Here is an 18,131-nt window from a genome sequence, read left to right on the forward strand (position 1 = left end):
CCACACAACAGGAGATAGCAACTGTGCAGGTAAAGCCCAGGCACAACTGTACCCTCTGCAGTTCCACTCAATGGGCAAGAGCCAGTCCCAGCTCCTATACCACCTGATCAATGATAGCTAGCAGTCAATCCAGCCCACAGCACCAACAACTGCTGGTGGGGCATGAGGGGCATGAACAGAAAGGAGATGATGCACACGCTTCCATTCTCTAACTACATCCCCAGGAGACAGATGGTGAGAGCCTAAGAACACATCAACATACAATTTCCAAATAAAAATAAATTCAACAACCCCACAATGACCCAGAGGCAAAAGATAATTGTAATTCTCACAAAGAAACAAGAGAGAATGGTTCAAATAAACGATCAAGATGCAGAGCCGGAAAACATTTCTGAGAATAAAAAGGTAATGGAACGAACTGAAAAAGATATTTAGGTACCTTCAAAGTCTTGACAGAAATAACCAGGAAAGTAAAGCGAACACAGAAAAAGCTTCAAAAGAATTCAGGAAAACAGTACAAGAACAAACAGACAAAATAAGCTCAAAGTTTGGAATAACACAAAGCCTGTAACTAGAAATATGAGAAATCCAAACGATTAATACTAAGATTTCAGAAATGAGCAATTCATTGAAAGGGCAAAGAAGGACATTGAAAGCAACAGAAGCCCAAAGTAGTGTGTTTGAAGATAATCTTTCAATATTATGATGCCAGAAAAACAACCAAAGAGAATGAAAAAAAAATTTTTTTTTAATTCAAAGAAAACCTAAGAGTTATGTAGGCTACCATGAAGAGGAACGACTTACGGGTGATCTGAATTTCAGAACAGGAAGAGACAAAAAAAAGCACAGAGAAAATTGTTGAAGAGTTGTTGGAGGAAAATTTCCCTAGCAGCATGGAAGACGAGAAGATACGCATACAAGAAGCTGAACAAACCCCAAACAAGACAGGTCCCCAAAGAAAACCAAGACATATCAGAATAAAACTCTCCAAAACTAAAGACAAGGAAAGAATACTGAAAGCAGCTTGAGAAAAAGCGAGTAAAGTTACCTAAAAGGGAGAATGGATAAAAGTAAGCTCTAATTTCTCAGCAGAAATCATACAGACAAGAAGGCAATGGAATGACACATAACAAAACTGAAAGACTGCGCATCAAGAACCATATACCTAGTACACCTGTCCCTCAAATGTGACAGCAAAACGAGGGCATTTCCTGATAAACAGAAATCAAAGAAATGTGTAATGACCAGACCAACTTTACAAAGACGTGCTAAATGGGTGTTCTTTGGACTGAAAACCAACAACAGCAAACAACCTGAGATTACCATTCAAGACAACACCACCCAGAACTCAATCCAGGTATAGAAGTATTTAAAGTGAAACAAACCTACACACTAAAAACAGGTAACCAAAGATACCAATTTATAATGAACTCAACTACAAAGCTAGAAGAAGTAGTAGTGTAGATACAGAACTTGCAAATGGTGAGGAAGCCAAGTAGGTTTCAAGATAAAACAGACTGTTTTAAATAGGGGGAAAATCTTCTAAGAAGTCACAGGGTAACCTCAAAGAAAATTAGTATACCTGCACATCAAAATAAAAAGGAAAATCAGAAAGATTTAGTAAACATTAACACAACAGAAATGAAATTGAAAAGAAAACCCACAAACAAAATGAACTCAATGCAGAAAATTATACGGAACACCATGAAAATACACACACAGCAAAATGACAGCAATCAATTCATACCTATCAAGAATAACACTGAGTGTGAATGGATTAAACACACCAGTCATGAGACAGAGAGAGCAGAATGGGTAAGACTGTCTACAAGAGACACATAAGAAAGATGGAGACAGCCTAAATGCCCATCAATCGAAGAATGGTTAAACAAACTGTGGTACATACATACCCTGTAATACTATGCGGCATTGAAGAACAATGATTCATTGGTGAAACATCTCACAACCTGGTTGAGCCTGGAGGACAGTAAGCTGAGTGAAATTACTCAATCACTGAAGGGCAAATATTCTATTTGACCAATGTTGTAAAAAGTTAAGGTTTTCTTAATAAAAGAAACAATCTATGATGGCTATAGGACGAGAAGGGAGGAAAAATTATTCATGGGTTAGAGGGTTGTAGACACATGTTAACATGGGTGACAGGGCAGGCAATATACAGCAAGAGGGACGTTAGTAGAGGGAAGATGAAGGTAGCAGGACACACAAGGCGGAGTGCAATAAAGTTCAATAGAGGTAAAGACTCTCGTCACTGTTGGTACCTGGAGGGAACTGCAGTCATTGTATGATTTGTTGAATGTAAAACTGATGATCTACTCTGTAAACCTTGAATGAATTCATAATACAAAGTTACTATATATATATTTGTTGTTGTTAAGTGCCATCGAGTCAGTTCCGACCCATAGCGACCCTGTACAGGGTTTCCGAGGGTGTAAATCTTTACGGGAGTAGAAAGCCTCATCTTTCTCCCGCGGAGCGGCTGGTAGTTTCGAACCGCTGACCTTAAGGTTGGCAGCCCGATTCGTAACCACTATGCTACCAGAGCTCCTTATATATATATATAGTAACTTTGTATGTGTGTATATATACATAGTTACTAGGGTTCCAGTTCATACACGCAAGGCTTTACTCCAAACAGTGTTTTCAAACATGTTTCAAGCAACCGGTGGACGGCTACAGACAAGTTCTCTCAGTAATACAGTTGTCTTAGTCTCGTTAGGGTGCCTTCTAAAAAACAAGGAAACTTTTTGTGTCATGGAAAAAAATAATTTTGAGGTCAAGGCTGATATTAAATTTTTAACAAAACATCAGGTGGACATCTTTCCAACTCATTGAAGCTTTGCAGTGAGTTTGCGGGAATGCTGCTCCACACACAAAAACAGTTTTTAGATGGATCAAATATTTTGAGGAAAGCCAGAAAGACCTCAAATATGAGCCAAGAGAGGGAAGACCTTCAACCTCAACAAGTGAAAAAACTGTGGCTGAAGTCCAGAAACTTCTGGAAGAAGACTAGAATTACCACTAAAGTGACAGCTACTGAGTAGAGGGATCTTAAATGGCTCAGCATTTTGAATTTCACACAAACATCTTGGCCTCAGCACGCTTTTGGCTTGATGGGTGCCAGGAGCATTGCAGGAAGATCTGCAAGCTCAAGAAGCTGATCTTTCCATCAGTCTTCTAAGCAAGATGCAGGCTAATGAAGATGATTCTAAGGAATGAGTCAAAACTAGGGATGAGTCTTGGATTGATCAATACAATCTAGACAGCAAGGTCCAATCAAAACAGTAACTTCAATGGGGACCTGTTGGGCCAGTTAAATTCAAAGTAGAGACATCAGTTCCGATGGTTACAAAGATTGTTTTTTGGAATCCCAAAGCGGTAATCTTAAGGTCTTTTCTCAAAGGACACAGGGAGCTAATTTAGAAGACATTTCAAGAAATGTGCCTTGGAATGGTGAGAAGAAGGCCGGGAAATGTTTTTTACCCATCATGCCAATGCATTCGCTCATTCTTAAAGGGTAGCAAGGATCATCGATCACTGGTAGTTAAGTTTTTGTGCAAATTGACTGGATCAGGAATCTTGGATGTTTGGCAGTTGAGATGTGGTCATTCCTATAATGAGATCCAATATGATGTAATTAACTCTATGATAAGACCTGCTATGAGCAATCAATCCACTAAAAGACTGTTTACTCGGGGGTTGTGGTCGGCTTCCAGTACATTCAACAATCAGGCAAAGCTTGCTTGCTGGGTCTGGATCTTGCATCTGGCTCATCCTCTGGTTCTCTGGACTTGAGCCAGTGACCTGCTCTCTGACCTGCCGGTCTTAGTACATCTGATCTGGACTTGGGACTCTCGTACCTCTACAACGGTGTGAGCCATTTCCTAGATATAGACTTCTCTTTATATATGTTGTTGTTCAGTGGCGTGGAGTCAGTTGTGCTGCACAGCGACCCTGTAGAGGGTTTCTAAGGAGCAGCTGGTGTGTTTGAACGGCTGACCTTGCAGTTCAAACTAATCTTGGGTCCAGTGCTTTATCCTACAACAGCACACCAGGACTCCATATATTTATATATGTTGTTGTTGTTAAGTGCCGTCGAGTTGATTCTGACCCCTAGCGACCCTGTATAGGGTTTCCAAGGAGCAATTGGGGAGCTTGAACTGCCAACCTTGCAGTTCAAATGACTTTGCAGTCTGACGCATTAACCCACAGCGCCACACCAGGACACCACACAAAAATGTCACTGTTTTTGCTTCTCTAGAAAGCCCAGCATAAAACACTGTCCTAGGAGAATTTCACTGGAAAACCTTACCCCATCCACCCTTCAACGCTTTCTTTGCCCCTTTCGACTTCATTTTGTTCCCAAAACTTGAAGAACTGTTAAAAGAACATAATTTGAGTCCCTCAAAGATGCCAAAATTTTCATTCTGATGTAAGTCTAAGAACACAGAAATCTTCAGGTAGGGTTAGAGAGATGGAAACAGTGCCTTCCAAAGTGTACAGATCTAGATAGAGGAGCTGTCATGAAGCAACACCTTCTATTTTTACCTTTTTGCTTAATAAAGGTTTCTATTATTTTATAGCAGTTTTTTTACTTATCCTCATATGTGTATGTATGTGCATATATGTATTTCCTAGATCTGCCCCTTGTGAGGACATGACAGCATACATATCTCACAAGCAATGAGTACATCTAGCATTGAGATGTTAATTTCTGAATACCAACCCATTAAAAGCAACCAGAGCTCCTTGGAGAAATGGTTGATTCTCAGGCTGGAGCAGAGAAAGAACAAAATGAGCCTGAAACATCTTATGCCAAAAAATAAAGTAAGTACTCAAAGAATGATGGGACATGTCAAAAAGTCATCTCAAAGGGGCCTCCACTGGCCAAATCTGGAAGAATTCGAGCTTCAAAATCAATCATGGTGGTAACTATAAGACATTAAATAAGTACCCTTGACTCCACATTGATATGAATAAAGGAATAGATAAACAGGAAGGAAAGACAAGTCTTCCTTGTAGTAAAATACCAAATAATAAAAGCAAAAAGAATGATTGAACTAGAAAAGTGTCCTTTGGCAATTCATTCACACAAGAACCATCAACAATTGTCAAAATCATTGGGTGAAAATGAGACAAGGAATGAGATTTTACATGGTCTCAAAGTAGCTCCTCATAAAGTAGTTAACACATTAATAAGGGAAAGACTTTACAGTGGAGGAATCGGACAGACATCATTTTACTCAAGAGGTCAAATGCCACGCTAAACAGATATTGTCATGGGCCAACAGCTAAAGAACACAGTATCACTTCTGTGACATTCTAGCCACACATGCATAACCTGGGTCTAATCAAGAGAAAATACTAGATCCCCTAAGAACTTGATTGAACCTCAGCATAGTGATCCTGCTTGGTCACCTTAGAGCAGGTGGTGGGCTGGCAAAGTCTTGCGTATGGGGTCTCCAGCCGATCTCCTCCCTCCCTGCCTTCCTCGATGGCGGCTGTTTATGCTGGATGTGTGGCCAGAGATGGGTAAGGATCACGTGGAACCTCGGCAACTTAAGACAGAGCCATTGCCATGCTGCAATGAGTTTCAATGACTGGTAAGACTGAGGAATTCGCACTGACCGCCTAAGACAAGGCAGCGTCCCTTAAACAAACAATAAATAAGGAGGAATCTGATGCAGACCGTGCAGACCCGATCAGCAGGTCAAGACCCTGTGGGCCCAAGCGTTGTTGACCGTCCAAACCATAGGCTCTGAGGATCAGACTTTAGCCACCTAGTAGACATAGCAAACTGTCCCTCATCTGATTATTCAAGTAATACTTGTTAGTAATCTCATACATGAGCCCTGGATATCCACAGACAAATGTAAAAACCTTCCCTAAAAGCCGAGACTGTAAATCCCAGAGGCAAGTCCCCGCCCCCATCCAAAAAAAAAAAAAGCTAAAGAGGATAGAGAGAAACACTGTAAACTGATGATATATGGAGGGGATAATAATCAATGTAATGAAACAAGCTATATGAATGGTTGAATGTGAAGCTGATGATGTGCCCTGTAAACTTTCACTCAATCCAAAACAAAAACATTTAATTAAAAAAAAAAGCAAAGAAAAACAAAAAAAAACAAAAAAAGAGAAAATACTAGATAAACCTAAACTGAGAGATATTCTATAAAAGACTAGTCTGCAATCTTCAAATGCTAAGGTCATGAAAGTCAAGGATGGACTGAGGAACTGTTCCAAACTGAAGGAAACTAAGAAGACATGATGACATCTAGCTACAACATGTGATCCTGAATTGAACCTTTCTGTTAAAGAAAGAACATCATTAAGACAGCTAGCACGATTTGGATGAGATCTCTATGCACAGGGTAATAAAAGCAGTTCTTCATAATATTCTTATAGCTTTTTAATAAGTTTGAAATTGTTTGAAAATTCAAAGTCTAAAAAAAAAGAAATGGGTAAGTTTCACCAAAAATTCTAGATTTTTCAGCTTTCCTTAAAAAACAAGATCTGGCACCTCCACCACCATCTATCACACCGATGAACAAATGTCCTCTTAGGTCTCTCATCTCCACCTGACGGACTTCCTTTCCTCAGATGTCCTTGTGAGCTTGTAGGTGTGTGGTCCTGATTTAGACCTCATGTGTTGTCAAATTTCACTCTGTTGATATGTGAAAGGCGCAAACTACGAGAGATTCTTCTCTACTAAGTATCCAGTTCCAAATTTACTAATAGTTGTCCTAAAACAACTATTGAATGAAATTCACAGGATGAATTGGGTCTTGAACCTCCCATTTAATGTGACCAAGATTTAAGAAAGGATCCATGACAGAATTTCACAGCCTTGACTTTTAACTAGGGAGTGTGTGTTTGTGTTTGTGTGTGTGTGTGGTGTGGGTGGGACAACACTCTACTTTGTCAAATCTGGAACACTGGGTACTTTCGAAGCATATTGATGAATATAAAACTACTATGTTGAAAACAAATACAGAATATTTTTATTGTAAAAGAAATTCTAAAATCAAACGCATTTTTGTCTTCCAAAGTTTCTCCGGAAGCTTCCCTTGTCTTCCAATGTTTCTCAGTGAAAATCAGGACAATGGAAATACTGTATCTAAAACTCCTGAACGTCCTTGGTGAAGAAAGGATTTCGATTTGTGAAGCATATATCCAAGTCAAGTCGATTCTGACTGCTAGTGACCCTCTAGGACACAGGAGAACTGCCCATAGGTTTCCAAGGCTGTACATCTTTACAGAAGCAGACTGCCACATCTTTCTCCTGTGGAGCAGCTGGGGGTTTGAGCAACTTTCCTTTTGGTTAGAAGCGGCTAACTGTGCCACTAGGCTTCCTTGCACATATAAAAAAAGCAAGCCCAGACCACCACCATCCAGTCAATTCTGACTCACTGAGACCCTACCCTGTGCAGGTTTTTCAAGGCTGTCAACTTTATGGGAGCAGAAAGTCTCATCTTTCTCCCACGGAGTACCTGCTAGATTCGAACTACAAATCTTGTCGTTAGCCCGGCTCATAGCCCACCATACTACCAGGGCTCCTTTCCCTAAGTATGTGGTGGTGGTGTACCATGGAGTCAGTTCCAACTCATAGCGACCCTGTACAGGGTTCCCGAGGCTGTAAATCTTCACGGGAGCAGAAAGCCTCATGTTTCTCCAGCGGAACAGCTGGTAGTTTCGAACTGCTGACCTTGAGGTTCACAGCCCGATTCGTAACCACTACGCCACCAGAGCTCCTCCCCAAGCACATAGTAAGTACTTAATGAATGTTAATGGAAACAGCAACTGACTTGCTTGTTTGAGGGGCTTTACCAATATGGAATCAAAACGGGAAGGAAAGCACATAGAAAGTGGGAGTTTTTAAAACTCTCTTACTTCCAATTCAGCTACTAGTCTTTCTCTGTTAAGAAGGTAACAATGTCATTACAGTCATAGACAATCTAGATGCAGGACAGTGAAACCCCCTCTTTGAAGGTACTAACTTCCAACAAATGTACCAAGAAAAGGGAAGGCCAGAAGCTTTGAGAGGACCTTGGCTGTGGCACATGGTGGCACATGTCTCTCAGCAGGTGTAGTCTTTGTGAGCCCGAGAGCCGGCACCTTTGGCAGCCTTGCCAGAAGCCACTGGGTTTCATCCCAGCCTGACCCAGAAAAATCTTAGGGAAGAGAACAAGAGGCCCAAGAGCTCTCTGATCTGCTGTCATCCAGCTGCAGCCCAGAGCCTGCCAAAGGGCTGCAGTGACTAGGCAGCGCCCTGCGGAGCCCTGCGGAGCGTCTGGGAGGGGATTAGCAGCCTGAGCCTCTGACTTCAGAGCCAGAAATAACTCAAACTTCACAAACAGCCAGGGCCTGCCAGGGAGGGTGACAATGAGCACTGGAGAGGGCTTGCTCCCCCTTGCTGGGGTCTCTCCCCGACTCTTGCTGCTGTGGTGGATTCTGGAGAGTGGATAGTGTGCAGCCTGTGAGGTCATCGGAATTCCTTGGCAACCAGCAAGTACCTGAATTCTTTCAAAACCACAGGAATCCAGCAGAGAAAAGGTAAATATCCCTACGGAGCCAGTGTTAATTAGCAACGAAGGCTACTGAAGAAGGAACTGGAGGTGGGGAAGAAGGGGGAACACTACAAATGCTTTTGGGTTCTTTGGAGTTTCCTCAGAAGAATTCGGCTGATGCGGAGAAAAGGCGGTCCAGATTCAGACCTTCCGGTGTCCTCTCCCACCTCCACAGCGTGGGTGGAACTCTCCCGGCCCACTCTCTGCATAGGTACTTTCTTTCCCCGCAACTTGCTAGCACTACATTTCTTTGGGTCTCTGACAACACATTTGGTTTTCAACTCAATTTTGCTTTGATTTTTTTTTAACTTTTTATTTTTCCTGTTTCAGGGAAAATTTGGCTATTAGCTTCGTCTCAAAAAGCGGCTTGTCAAATCGCTTAGACCAAATATTAGGATCCACCTAACTGTAAAGTCCAGGACACAGTCTTGTTGGATTCCACCTCTGAGAGGAAAAAGAATCTACCCCATTTGGGTAGAGAGCGGTACCCTGCTCTGGAAACAGAGCGTCTCCTGCTGGTGCAAAAGAGCAACATGGAGTACACATGAAACTCAAGTGTAGGGAGCACCCAGGTCTGAGGGGCCACTATGTTGTTGTTAAGTGTCATCGAGTCAGTTCCAACTCATAGTGACCCGAGGAGCGGCTGGTGAATTTGAGCCGCCAACCTTGTGGTTCAAACTGACTTCATAGTCCAGAGCATTAACCCACAGTGCCACACCAGTCCCAGAAAGACAGCTTTATTTAAACACCTCAATATTTCACCCACATGTAAGAAAAAAGAGTTTTCCTACTTCCCATTTTAACAAAGGAAAAACACCTGAAAATATAAATCCATAAAGAAACTACTTCTTTTTGCTTTAATAAGTTGAAGCAGCCTGATAATTTACATAAAATATACTTATTTCACAAAACTGTCTTGTGAAATGAAATCTTTCCATAACAAAGCACTAGTTTGAGGCCCCAAACAGAAGCGATACGAGTTCTTAAGAAGACCCTTACTCCTAAAAAAGGAAACCAATTAGATCTGCTCCCAGTTGTGTCTCTAGGAAAGATTATGGTTTTCCTATTTAAACCTCAAAGTTAAATGACCTAGTGATCTCATCCCAAACTGATGATCTTCAGTTGTGTCCACAGAAAACACACGCAACCCGAGATTACCAAAAGCTGCAGATCTGGAGATGATGAGAGAGACTACTGTTGAATGTAATGACACAGACGAGTGGCTTCTGAGGATTAAAAAGAAGCAAGTGAATGCCAAGATACACACCACATTAAGACCCAGGGCTGTAGGCACACTGAAGTTTCAGCAGAGAGCAGTGGCCCTTCTCAGGATTGTGGCACACAGTTAGTCACAGTGTCACACACCATCCGTTTGTAAGGTGTGTATGTTTACCTCTGCTGTCAGGTAAGCCTAACGAGACCCAGACCAAATCCACTTCTGTCAAGGCTAGTCCAACTCTCAGCAACCCTACAGGACAGAGGAAAACTGCCCCAGAGGGTTCCAAGGCTGAATCCTTTACAGAAACACAGACTTTTCTCTCCTGTGGAGCAGCTGGTGCATTTGAACCGTTGACTTCTGATCAGTAGATATTTACTTAACCACTGTGCCAGCAGGGCTCCAAAACCCCAACAATTCATGTTTTTTTGGCTCAGTTCAGTTTGAATTCTTAAAAAGCTGAATTCCAAATTATTTTGAGAAAAAGCACCCATTATTACTTTTTTTTTAAAATACACAGTTCCTGCTAGAGGGAAGAGTTACTCAATTCAGTAGATCTGACTTCTAACACACATCCAATAGCCAAAACCTACTACACCATTGAGTCAATCCTGATTCTAATGATCCTTTTAGGATTTTGGGGACTGTAAAAATTTACAGGAGAAAAAAGCTTCATCTTTACTCTTAAAGAGCAGCTAGTGGATTTGAACTGCTGACCTTGTGGTTAGCAACCCTAGGCACTGCTGGGGCTCCTTGCACTTATGTATCTGTAATAAATTCTCTAATAAATGTTGGCAGCGTTCTCATTACATGCTCAGTACTACTGAGTTCTTAATACGCCGCCCAATTTTACCAAGAGAGTTAATAATACTGTGGGTGAGATATCTTCAGAATTATATGCAAAACATACTAGTATGGTATCTTGGAGAAACAATGAGCACAACTCTGAAATCTATTCCCTCAACAAGTACAAGTGGTGGCAGCACATGATTCACTTCCAAACAGTGTGCAGGAGACAAGAGGGGTTACGGCTGAGAGGAAGGAGGAGGGTGGACGAGGTCAGGATTTATACATAGTGGGAAAGCTCATACTTCTGAGCCGCTTGAAGGCTCAAACTACAAAACCGAGTAAAGTCCAAGACTTAACACACCTGAGCAGACATAAAGGGGCATATCTTTACCTTCTTTTTGTTCTAGGCCTATAGGGATGAGGCTTTTAAACCTAATCTCTTCAAAGTGAGGGGTGCGCGGAAGCACCATATGATAACCACAAGGTATGCAATGCAAGCTGCTCTGCAGGAGAAAGATGAGGCTTTCTGCTCCTGCAAAGATTTGAAGCCTCGGAAACTCTATAAAGTTTTGAAGCCTCGGAAACCCTATAAAGATCTGAAGCCTCTGAAACCCTATAAAGTTTTGAAGCTTCGGACACCCTATAAAGATTTGAAGCCTTGGAAACCCTATAAAGGGTCGCTATGAGTCAGAAACAACTTGACAACACTTAACAAAAACTCTTCCAAGTATGCAAGTACATGTTTCTACAAGCACTACAGAAAATGTTTTACCTATGAAACTCTGACTGGATCTGATGGCCAGTTTGTGCTCTGATGCCTGCCTGGTCCAGTACTTTATCCAACAATTGGGAATGATTTTGGTTCTCTCCTTCTCAACTTTCAAGGAACAAGAGGCTTGAACTAGGGAGCTCCAGTACCCTCTAGCGCTCCAAGAGCTCAAGCTCATCAATCTTAGTGATAAATGCTCACACTGCCACCTAGAGGTAATGGGGAGACATGGCTCAACCAACCTGAATCTTGGTGAGTTCTCACTCCCTCATTCCAGCCATCAAAACACTATATGAAAGAATGGAAAGATGATCCTAAGAATACAATAATACGTGTAAAAAGCAACTATATATAAATCCATGGGCTTTCCTATCTTCAAAGAGTATTTTCTAAACACACAAACATACAGATCATGATTTAGCTGGTCAGAACCAGGGAGTCTTGGTGTGGCATTATGGACTAATGGACTGCAGAGTCGCTTTGAACCACAAGGTTGGCAGTTCAAGCTCAGCAGTTGCTCCTTGGAAACCCTATACAGAGTCACTGTGGGCTGGAACTGACTCCATGGCACTTGACAACAACAACAACTATGACCAGACCAAAGAGACATTACAAGTTTGGTTCTAGCCCCCACCATAAAGCAAGTATCTCAATAAAATCAGTCACACAAATGACTTGGTTTCCCAGTGCATGTAGAAGTTATGCTTACATTTATTAAGTGGGCAATTAGTAGCATTATAAAAAAGTTTGGATTATTGTGAGAATGACCAAAACGTGACAGAAAGACATGAAGTGAGCACATGCTGGTGGAAAAATGGTGCCACTAGACTTGCCAGATGCAGGGTTGCCACAAATCTTCAATTTGTAAAACTGTGTCTGAGAAGTGTAATAAAATGAAGTATGGCTCCAGATGCCCACTGCTCTCTAAACTGCGATCTCTAAAACACCAAGGCCACTGGGCATAAAAACTACCTCGGTACAAAGCGGCCAGTAAAAAATGTACTTGTTTGTGGGAAAAACGGGACAAGCATAGCAGACTCATGAACTTACTTCAAATAAACCAATGGCTTTCTGAAAACATAAAAATATATGTTATAATGACTTGACCTTAATTGTGTACGTAAGTCATATTACATTAATAGCTAAAAAGTTACTCAAGAAAACCAGGCCAATGGATACATAACCACTAGAAAGTGTACCAATTTTTAAATTGAAAAAAAAAAAAAAAGTGGCCAATGTCCCTAAATATGAGGGCATGACACAGTTTGGGTCTTGGGTGCTGGAATGAGATCTGTGAATTTAAACATCAGCTTCATCACTGACCAACTAGGGGATCTCAAAAGACAATTTAAAGTTGGTTTACCTCTCTAAGCCTCAGCTCCCTCAATTGCAAACATTCATCAACTCAGAGGATAGCTAAATAAACACGGGATTATTGTCTTTCTCTTTCTAGAGCTATGGTGAAGAACAATGGTGAATTACTCTAGTGCTCCAGGGCTTCAGTCATGGGGGGAGGTGGGGAGGATGGACACCATAGACCCCCAGGGCCCCTGCTGGGAAACCTGTCTGTCTGCACATGTTTCCTCGTTGTGGACATGCAAATGAGACTATAAAGCAATACTAGGACTGACTTCTATAACCAGAAGCCCATGTGGCTACCTCCAACTTTCCTGAGTTGAACAGACCACCAAGAGATTAGCTAATCTTAGTTAAATCTGAAATGGAGTCAGTCACTCTAATATATGCAGCACCCACCCACGAAACACCTCTTACCTAGCCAAGCCTTCTTCATAAAGATAGATGACAAGAGGGTCATAGGAAGTCACAAGCACATAGAGGCGCACATCAAACTTGAAATCTAGAAAAAAATGTTTGGATTCACAGAAAAAATTCAGTGCATTTGCTTTCTGTTACAGACAGGACACTGTAACAAAGAATTAAGCAAGAACAGTGCTCCTCTCCCCATGAAACACACACACCCACACACCCACACACCTTGCCTTCTGAGAAGAGAGAGAGAAGAATCACACATTATAAATAAACATTGTTGTTGTTAACTGCCACTGAGTCGGTTCCAACTCAAAGCAACCCTGAATAGGACTTCCAAGGCTGTGAATCTTTGCAGGAGCAAAGTGATTATATTCTTGTTGTTGTTAAATTCCATCAAGTCGGTTCTGACCCATAGCAATCCTGTATAGAGTTTCTGAGGAGTGACTGGTGAGCTTGAACAACTGCCAACCTTGTGGTTCAAACTGCCAACCTTGTGGTTCAGTCCAGCACATTAACCTACAGTGCCACACTAGGACTCCAAAAAAATATGGAACACTTCACAAATTTGTGTGTCATAAGCATTATAGTTTTCATATATACAAGGGGGCTTCAAAAAAATTTGTGGAAAATTTCATGGCCTTTTAATTCCAATTTTCGTGAACTTTTTGCCACCCTCTTCTTGTATTTATGACTAGCTTGTAAAGCACTTTGTGTATTACCTCACTGCCGCTCTGAAATACTCCTACGAGGGAGGTAAGGAAGCAGCCTATCTCTGAAATCACAGTTGCCAAGGATTTCACACTAGCTTAATACAGACTTATTAGAGAAATTCAGGAAACTCTGAAAAGTGTAGCAGGATCTACGGCCGAGTAGTCAGGGACCAAATCGCAACTCACCATCTATGAGCAAGGGGTTGTTAATGTAACGGGACACCAGGATGTTGTCTTCCAGGGAAATCTGGTTTGGCTGTTGAGGGAAGAAAAAAGAAAAAATGGGTAAAAATGCAAAGGAATACAAACTTACAATAGCGGAGTAGCATTCTTTACCTTTTAAGAAATGATGATGTGGAAAACGATAACCTATATATTCAATTGGCCACAAAACACACCATCTTCATAAACACTGAGGATGTCCAATTGAAATGCAGAAAAAGTAAATTCACAGAGCACCTCTTAAATAATACGGCCTAAGCTGCAGCATCAATGGGCTCAAGCATGGCAACAATAGTGAGGTTGGCCCAGGATCGGCCAGTGTTTCGTTCTGCTGTGCATAAGGTCGCTCTGAGTCAGCACCAACTCGATGGCACCTAACAACAACAACAACAAAGCCGCTTTAGTGTGGCACTGTGGGCTAATGCATCAGACCGCAAAGTCGTTTGAACAGTAAGCTCGGTGGTTCAAGCTCACCAGCTGCTCCTTGGAAACCCTATACAGGGGCGCTATGGGTCGGAATCAACTCGACGGCATTTAACAACAAGCCACTGTAAAGATTTACATGCATGATTTTAAATAGTTATGAGCCAAGAAAGTAAGAGTTACTTTAAAAATAAATAAAAAATAATTTTTCTCCCAAATGTATAATGAAGAAATTTTACACTGCCACTATTATTAAATGAAGAAAACCGCTAGAGAACATTCCAGACTTTCCACAAAGGATGCCAGCATTTCCCCTATGAAGTGGGATAGGTGATTCAGTGACTGCTTCAAGGGTGCTTGATAAGCCACTGTGTTCAAAGATGGAATGAGGCCTTTTAGAGATTTTTTTTTCAATAAAAACAGTGCTTATATAATAAATGAGTACTGTTAAACAATAGATAAGGCACTGATGATACAAGAATGAAGGAAAAATAGATATAATCCCCACCCTCGCAAAGCTTAACATTTACTAGTCTCTGTCCCTGTGGTGCAGTAGGATCAGCGAACCACAAAGTGGGCACTTCAAACCCATCGGCTGCTCCCCAGAAACCCTATACAGGGTCAGTACAAGTCAGAACCAACTCAACAGCATTTAGCATAAACAAACCTACAGAGGAGTCCTGGTGTGGCACTATAGGAACAACACTGGGATGTTACCTCTGTCAGCGGTTCGAATTCACCAGTTGCTCTCCTGGAATCTTGCACAGGGTCACTATGAGTCAGAACTGACTTGACGGCACTTAACAACAACAACAACAATCTCCAGTGATTTATTTAAGTACTGTCATTATTAAGTGCCATTGAGTCAGTTCCAACTCACAGAGACCTTGAGGTTAGCTGTCCAGTGCTGATCTTATAGCGGTAGACGGACAGCAAAATGCGTTAATTTAAAAGAACACAAAGCAGCAGGCTGTCAAGGTGCACACTGAAAGTACAGACCAGTCAGGTGGGAGCAGTTAGGAAAGGCGAAGCCTGGAAGAGTAGGTGCAGAAGTGAACACCCATGGTGGGAAGCTGAAGGCCATCATGACAGCAAAACGGCATGCACAAAGTCCAGTAGAAAGAGGGTAGGTAGAATCACTGACCTGGACTAGAAGATGAAATCAAAAAACAATGGAAGTCATGGTTAGACAACTAGGAAGGAGAAACCTCACTGGCAAAGGGACATGAAGCTCTGGCAAGGAGAGTGCAGGTTAACATGGTGGGAAGCAGGATGCTATAGTTGGCGTCATGAGTAAGTAACTGTTGTTACATTCCATTGAGTTGGCTCTGACTCAGAGAGCCCACGTCCAACAGAACAAAACGCTGCCTGGCCATGCCTCATCCTCACAATTGTTTAAGCCCAATATTGCTGCCACTGTGTCAATCCATCTCGTTGGGGGTCTTTCTCTTTCGGATGACCCTCCACTAGTCCAAGCATGTCCTTCTTCAGTCCAAAGTACATGAGATGAAGGTACCTTCTGCCTGTCCGACTTCTAGAACAGATTTGTTGGTTCTTCTTGCAGTCCGTGGTACTGTCAATATTCTTTGCCAACACCATAGTTCAAATGCATTGATTCTTCAATGCTGTTGTTAAGTGCTACTGAGTTGGCCCCTATTCATAGGGACCCTGTATTGGGTTTCTGAGGAGCAACTGGTGGGTTTGAACTGCCACCCTTGCAGTTCAAACTGACCTGGTGGTCCAGCACTTGCCCTACAGGACCACACCAGGACTTCATTATTTACTGTCCAATGTTCACATGCGTAAGAGGAGACTGGAAATACCACGGCTTAGTCAGGCACACCTTAGTCTTCAAAATGACACTTTTGCTCTTTATGACTTTAAAGAGGTCTTGTGCAGCAGATTTGCCCAGTGCAATACGTCATCTGATTTCTTAACTGTTGCTTCCATGAGTGTTGATAGTGGATCCAAGCAAAATGAAATCTTAGATCATTTCAATCTATTCCCTATTTATCAATGTTGTTGAATTGGTCCAGCTGTGAGGATTTTTGCTTTCTTTGCACTGGGCTGTAATCCATACTGAAGGCTGTATTCTTTTCTCTTCATCAGCAAGTGCTTTAAGTCCTCTTCACTTATAGCAACCAAGATTGTGGCATCTGCACATGAGATGCCACAGTGAAATTGACCAGAAACCACCAGAATTATATAGGCGAAAAGGACTCCAAATAGGAAGTGGCACTCATAGAAATTATTCTAGCGACAGGAGCAGCAATAGAAGTAACTACTGTTTGCAGAACCAACACAATTGAGTATTTACTGTGTGCCAGGCACTATTCTAAGTGGCTGACAAACAGTACTTTGTGAATATTCATCCAATCCCATAAAACAGGTACATCAGCATCCACATCATACAGATGAGGAAAGAATCGGACAGGGTTAGAAACCTGCTCATCCGTGACCGAACAACATTCAGACCTAGCAGTCTGTCTCACAGGCTTAACTCTAAAGCACTATTCATACAACCTCCCAATATTCTGAATAAAATAATTCTCTTAATTTCAAGTCTGTTGTGATAATGTGTAATCGTACAACTGTTGATACAAATCAGGATATTGTTGTGACCCTTAACATTATATACACATCCATGAGGAGAACCTCTGGAGGTAGGATAATGGCATTCCCTTCTGGGTTCCCACTGGTGCGATCCCTACACATCTCCATGCATCAGATGGTCATTGTGACGCCAGTACTGACTCACACTCTAATCGACCCAATCACCACATCCTTTCCCAACTCCTTTGTATTTCCTTCTGCAGTTTCTCACGAATACCAACTCCACTGGGAGCCAGCTTAGTGTGTAGGCACTGACTCAATTACAGTACAAAGCATTAAACAGCAGGCTGTGATCCAAAGTGAAATAACTGTGGCTTTTTCTTACTGAGTAACATCTACAGAGTGCCATGACTAGGAGACCACCAAGCTTCTTCTGTAACAATGATTCTAGTGGGAGTGGTTTTCACTCCAAGACATATCAAATGCCCATGCCTATTTCCTTCTTCTGTCTCTACCATTCACATGTGGCCTTCAAGTTGGGCATAACATAATCTCGTCAATTACTTAGGGGATTTGTCTATAGCTCTCATTTTTATCTGGTTAGAAATTAAATTGTAAACTCACAAAAGAAAAGGATGGTATGGGTATTGTTTTTGCTATAGCACTAGATACTAATAAGCAATCAATTAAAGCTTTTTGATTTATCTACAAACAGGTTGCCATTTCATCAATCCCAATTAAATAAAATTATTGGGCTAATTAAGCTTAAATTTTTCTTCCAAAGTATCATAACAGAAATCTTAGTGAGATGGGAAAGTTGAAAACATCCATTTTTCTAGGCCCTGGTAACTTGCTTTAAGTAAGGGAGAAAGGTACAGTAGCTAAGAATGCATGTTCTAAAGAACTGTGTGTTAGATACATTTCCCCCCTCTGCCCCCCCATTTTTCGGTCCACACTCCCTTTCCCTCTCTGGGTCCAAAGTCCCCAGCCGCTTCATCACTCCACGTCATCATCTCTATCTCTATCTCAGGCATCTCTGTTTCTCAGGGTAGGGTCCTGCTCTCGGCTCTTCTCCGTTGATGGTCCCAGAG

General features: G+C 41.8%; 1 protein-coding gene across 1 annotated transcript in view; it reads right to left on the reverse strand.

Annotated features, from left to right (window-relative positions):
• The window catches only part of TTLL5 (tubulin tyrosine ligase-like family, member 5), a 343,961-nt gene that overhangs the window by 256,519 nt on the left and 69,311 nt on the right, over positions 1-18,131 (reverse strand). The window contains exons 8-9 of the mRNA XM_006865602.1: positions 14,029-14,098; positions 13,136-13,220 (exon numbers count right to left, since the gene is read on the reverse strand). Of these exons, the coding sequence (XP_006865664.1) occupies positions 13,136-13,220; positions 14,029-14,098 (155 nt within the window). The remainder of the gene's footprint in view (positions 1-13,135; positions 13,221-14,028; positions 14,099-18,131) is intronic.

Source organism: Chrysochloris asiatica, unplaced genomic scaffold (genome assembly GCF_000296735.1).
Source record: "Chrysochloris asiatica unplaced genomic scaffold, ChrAsi1.0 scaffold00079, whole genome shotgun sequence".
Classification (NCBI taxonomy): domain Eukaryota; kingdom Metazoa; phylum Chordata; class Mammalia; order Afrosoricida; family Chrysochloridae; genus Chrysochloris; species Chrysochloris asiatica.